At 31.4% G+C, this 4557-nt stretch overlaps 1 protein-coding gene across 1 annotated transcript; it reads left to right on the forward strand.

Moving 5' to 3' along the window:
- Window positions 1-1591: 1591 nt before the first annotated feature.
- LOC131623277 (uncharacterized) lies at window positions 1592-2888 on the forward strand. The gene is made up of 2 exons (XM_058894278.1): window positions 1592-1742; window positions 1862-2888. The coding sequence occupies exon 2, from the start codon at window positions 1869-1871 to the stop codon at window positions 2604-2606; it is 738 nt and encodes a 245-aa protein (XP_058750261.1). The 5' UTR covers window positions 1592-1742; window positions 1862-1868; the 3' UTR covers window positions 2607-2888.
- Window positions 2889-4557: the final 1669 nt, after the last annotated feature.

Here is a 4557-nt window from a genome sequence, read left to right on the forward strand (position 1 = left end):
CCCCTCCTATAAGAGCGCTTTTTTTACGTGTTTTTTAATTTTGTTTTTAGCGAAACCTACGAAAGCGCTTTTGCCCAAAAGTGCTTTCGTAGGTGTGCTGCTAAAAGCCAAATTTGGCATAGTGGTATAAACGTCACTCATACATTAATGTAGGGAGGTTTATAATAACCTCTTTAAAATAATCCTCACTATCAAGTGTATTTTTTGTAGTGTAAATTGTGTCTAGGAGAGTTTATTAGTTTTGTTGAATCCGAACCAAACTAGAATTCAAATTAAATTATCGTGTTTGAGTTGAGTATTTTTTAATTCGATCAAAAATTGAATCAAATTAATGTAACTCAATGTTAATTAGCTCAGACAACAGATTTTTAAAATTCTAACCGTCCCGTTTATCTAACTCAACAATAATTAATTTGCATAATTCATATTATTATTATTAATTATGAAAACTAGTATGAGGTATTCAACTTTTAAAAAAATGAAACGTTATTTGTGACTCACTAACTTATATGAAGAAAAGAAAAAAAAAATTATTTTAGAAAATTAGTTGATGAAAATTAAACTTTTTAAAAATATTTTTGAACGTTGGTTTATAAATGTATTCAATCAATCAAACTTAAACTAAATCGTTGTTTTTCGGTTTGATTCAGTTTGGACTTTATCTTAAAACTTTGTTAATCCAATCTAAATTAATCCTAATTTTTTTGATCGATTTCAACATCAAATTCTATCGAAATCAAATAAAATCGACCTACAAACACCATTAATTATGTCATCCTCTCTTATAAAGCTAAAGTTATATTCCTTATCGATGTTAGAAGTCTCTAGTATGCACTTAGTGTCTAGTCAATAAATAAACAGTCAAAAGTTTATAAGTTTGTGGCTTAAAATAAATTTAAAAAAATCCTTTAGTAAAAACATTTTATTTGGATTAACTTTTTAAATTGAAAAGGTGATGTCATCGATTACATGGTCATTCGGACATAATACACGTTCAATTCTCAGTTGAACACTATCTTTAAGTAAAATTAGTTTTACTTTTGGGTAATACTCACGGATGGAGATTAAAAAGGTAACTTGAGCATTGTTTAATAGATTAAAAAATAAGTTTTTTATTTAAAATATATGTATTCAATATATTAAAAATATAAATAATTAACTTTTTAAAAAAAATATTATTTTTATTCAATATATAAAATATTTTTTATTTAAAATATTTAATCATTATTCCAGAGGTACTCGTTAGCCTGACTTTTTATTTTTACTACCGAAGAAATAATTTTATCTTTAAACAAAAATTCTCGATTATAAAAACATAATCAGCTCACTTTAGACACAAACATTTTAAAATGATTAAAAATTATATTCCATATATCTATCTACTAAAGATATCCATTATTTTTCTTGGATGAAATTTTCATGTTTCATATACAAACAAAAATGAAGGGACGTGGTGGTGACTTATCATGCCACTAGCCAATCCCATATGTCTCCATTGGCATTCAACTGACCAAAGCAGTAAAGAAAAAGCAATAATAATAATTAATGTTTTCTAAGTGACATAAAGTAAAAATCATTTTATATCAATAATTGTAACCACGATGGGCCCTGATGAACTATAAACCTTAATAAAATGGTTAAGGTTTCATCTCTTGAAGGAGATTGAGAATAAGAATCAATTAACTACTTTTTTAATCATTTTTCTGTTAAATAAGAACTTAAGCTTCCTTGATTTTCAATAGGTAAATCTTTTCCCTTTGACTTTCATGTTTTTTTTTACACATAAAACAGACAATACTTCCTTTGGTTTTCATGTTGATTTCATTTTTGACAACTTTTATATTTAATGGTTGTTTTGAAGGAGAGACATGAACAATGAAGTGGATAACCATGGCAATTCTGTTGAAGAGTCAACGAATGAGGAAGCAAAGAAAGGTTGGAGAAAAGTAGTAGAAATAATATGGAGTTGGATGGCTTACAAAAACAAGAATGAATGGTTGGATCAAATGAGAGGGAATTTATGCTTAACAGCTACAATCATCGCAACAATGACATTTCAAATGGCTCTTAATCCACCTGGAGGCGTTAGGCCGGTTAAAGATGATGGAGATAAAAATCCAGATGTTATAGCATGTTCTTCTGTTATTGCATACTATGATAATGGAACAGAAATTACGAATCCGTTGTTGCAGCTATGTCCGGGTGAAGCTGTCTTAGGCTTTATATTTCCAGATGATTATTTTAAGTTCCTTTATTGGAATACTATATGTTTTGTTGCATCACTAAGTGTGTTACTCATGCTTGTTTGTGGATTTCGTTTGAATCATAGGTTTCCTATGTGGCTTTTATCAATTGGGATGTGTCTTACTCTCACCAGTCTTGTTAAGACCTACTTAACTGCACTAAGTATGGTTACTCCAGGTCCTCTTTGGATTAGAGCAAAAAAATTTCAACAAAATTTGATGTATGCTTGGATTGTATTCTCATTGTTCTCAGCTATGTTACTCACGCTACGTTTCGCAATTTGGTTGGGTTATGAATACTCCAAAAGTTCTAAGAGAGAACACTCCAAAAGTTCTAAGAGAGAGAATACTCCACCCGCTTGATTTAGCACTGGATTGCTGTTTTTCTCATTGGTAATGTTAGTTTTTATATTTCATTCAGCATGTATTTGTCTGTAAGGCTTTTATATGTAATGTATGTAATAGACCTATGTTAAGGGTATTTGTGTGCAAGACTATCTCTGGAAAATTTACTATTATTATTCATCAGAACTTGGAAAATTACTCTAGCTAGGAAATAATAGAAGAAAAATCGAGGGTGTTGTGATTCAGAATAAAGCATATTTATGTAAATAAGGCAATTCAAACAAGGGAAAATTTAGGTAGACACAAATATAACACTAATCTTACACACAATTAATAATAATTTTTTTTAAATTAAAAAATATAAATAAAATTGTTTCTTTTCTCTATTATCACAATCACCGCCATAATTTCAATTAAAAACTAAATTTTTTCTTATTGTTTGTTTCTAAAAATATGGATTTAAATTTTGAAAGTATTTCTCTCCGAACGAGTTTAGTCGTACTAATAAAACAGTCTTTTGCCCCCATGACATCTGGTATTATTGCTCCTTTACTGAACTATGCCACTTTCTTATCTATATTCTTGCTCCCAACTCACACGTTTACAATGCTCAAAGTTTGCATTCCTGACTCATGCATCGGCACCTCCTCTGTACCTGTTTGCATCCTTTCTTCTATAGGAAATAATTTAACTAGTACGTTGGTGCTTATAGTTGGAACTTGGATGTTCTATTTGGAATTGATCATATGGCCTCGACGGATCCGAACATATCCAATATGGCTACAAATGGTGTTGGTATGGTTTTTGGAAATCACTTGAGGGGATTAAAGGAGGCATTAGAAGGTATTGCTCCGGATGTTTTATTTGGAATTGATCATATGGCCTCGACGGATCCGAACATATCCAATATGGCTACAAATGGTGTTGGTATGGTTTTTGGAAATCACTTGAGGGGATTAAAGGAGGCATTAGAAGGTATTGCTCCGGATGTTTTATTTGGAATTGATCATATGGCCTCGACGGATCCGAACATATCCAATATGGCTACAAATGGTGTTGGTATGGTTTTTGGAAATCACTTGAGGGGATTAAAGGAGGCATTAGAAGGTATTGCTCCGGATGTTTTATTTGGAATTGATCATATGGCCTCGACGGATCCGAACATATCCAATATGGCTACAAATGGTGTTGGTATGGTTTTTGGAAATCACTTGAGGGGATTAAAGGAGGCATTAGAAGGTATTGCTCCGGACATTTGGATTCGGATGACTTTCATTGGAAATTAACTCCTAATGGTACATTCTCGGTTGCTAGTGTGACAAATTTGGTGTCTAATGCAAAGGATCTAGTTTTGACCGATTTCCATCATCAAAACATTGGATGTCATTTGGAAGCTAAAGATTCCGGCAAAGATTATGATCTTTTCTTGGAGATTTTTCATTAATAGACTCCCGGTAAAAGGCCTTTTGGCTCATAGAGGTATGTCTAATTTCATCTCTCTCGATTGCTTATTTTGCTCTAATCATCCGGAATCTTTAGAACACATTTTCTTTAAATGCCTAGTAACGAAAGCGGTTTGGGATAGAATTTTCCTTTGGTTGGAAAAAGACTTGGAATTTTCTTATGAAGAGTTTAAGATTTTTGGTTGCATTCAAGACAAGGTGAAAAGTACCAACACTAGGGCTAATTAAATTATACTCAATTTGGTTGGCTTAATTTGGAGAATTTGGTTAATGAAAAACGTCATTATTTTTGACAATGCTACCTTTAGCTTTGAAGTGGTGATATCCAACATTATGTTCTACTCTTAGAGATGGTTGTGTAATAATGAGTCTACTTCTAGGACAATTTTCTATCATCTGTATAAGCTACCGTTAAATTGCTTCAACTCTATTTAGAGTTTTTTTTCTCGTTGTAAGGGTTGCACCCCTAGTGTGATATCTTATATCATTGCCTATTTAAAAAAAAT

Source organism: Vicia villosa, unplaced genomic scaffold, assembly GCF_029867415.1.
Source record: "Vicia villosa cultivar HV-30 ecotype Madison, WI unplaced genomic scaffold, Vvil1.0 ctg.000060F_1_1, whole genome shotgun sequence".
Classification (NCBI taxonomy): Eukaryota; Viridiplantae; Streptophyta; class Magnoliopsida; order Fabales; family Fabaceae; genus Vicia; species Vicia villosa.

What these genes read in the sequence shown, in the direction of transcription:
- LOC131623277 (XM_058894278.1), top strand. Translation starts at nt 1,869, where the DNA reads ATGAACAATGAAGTGGATAACCATGGCAATTCTGTTGAAGAGTCAACG.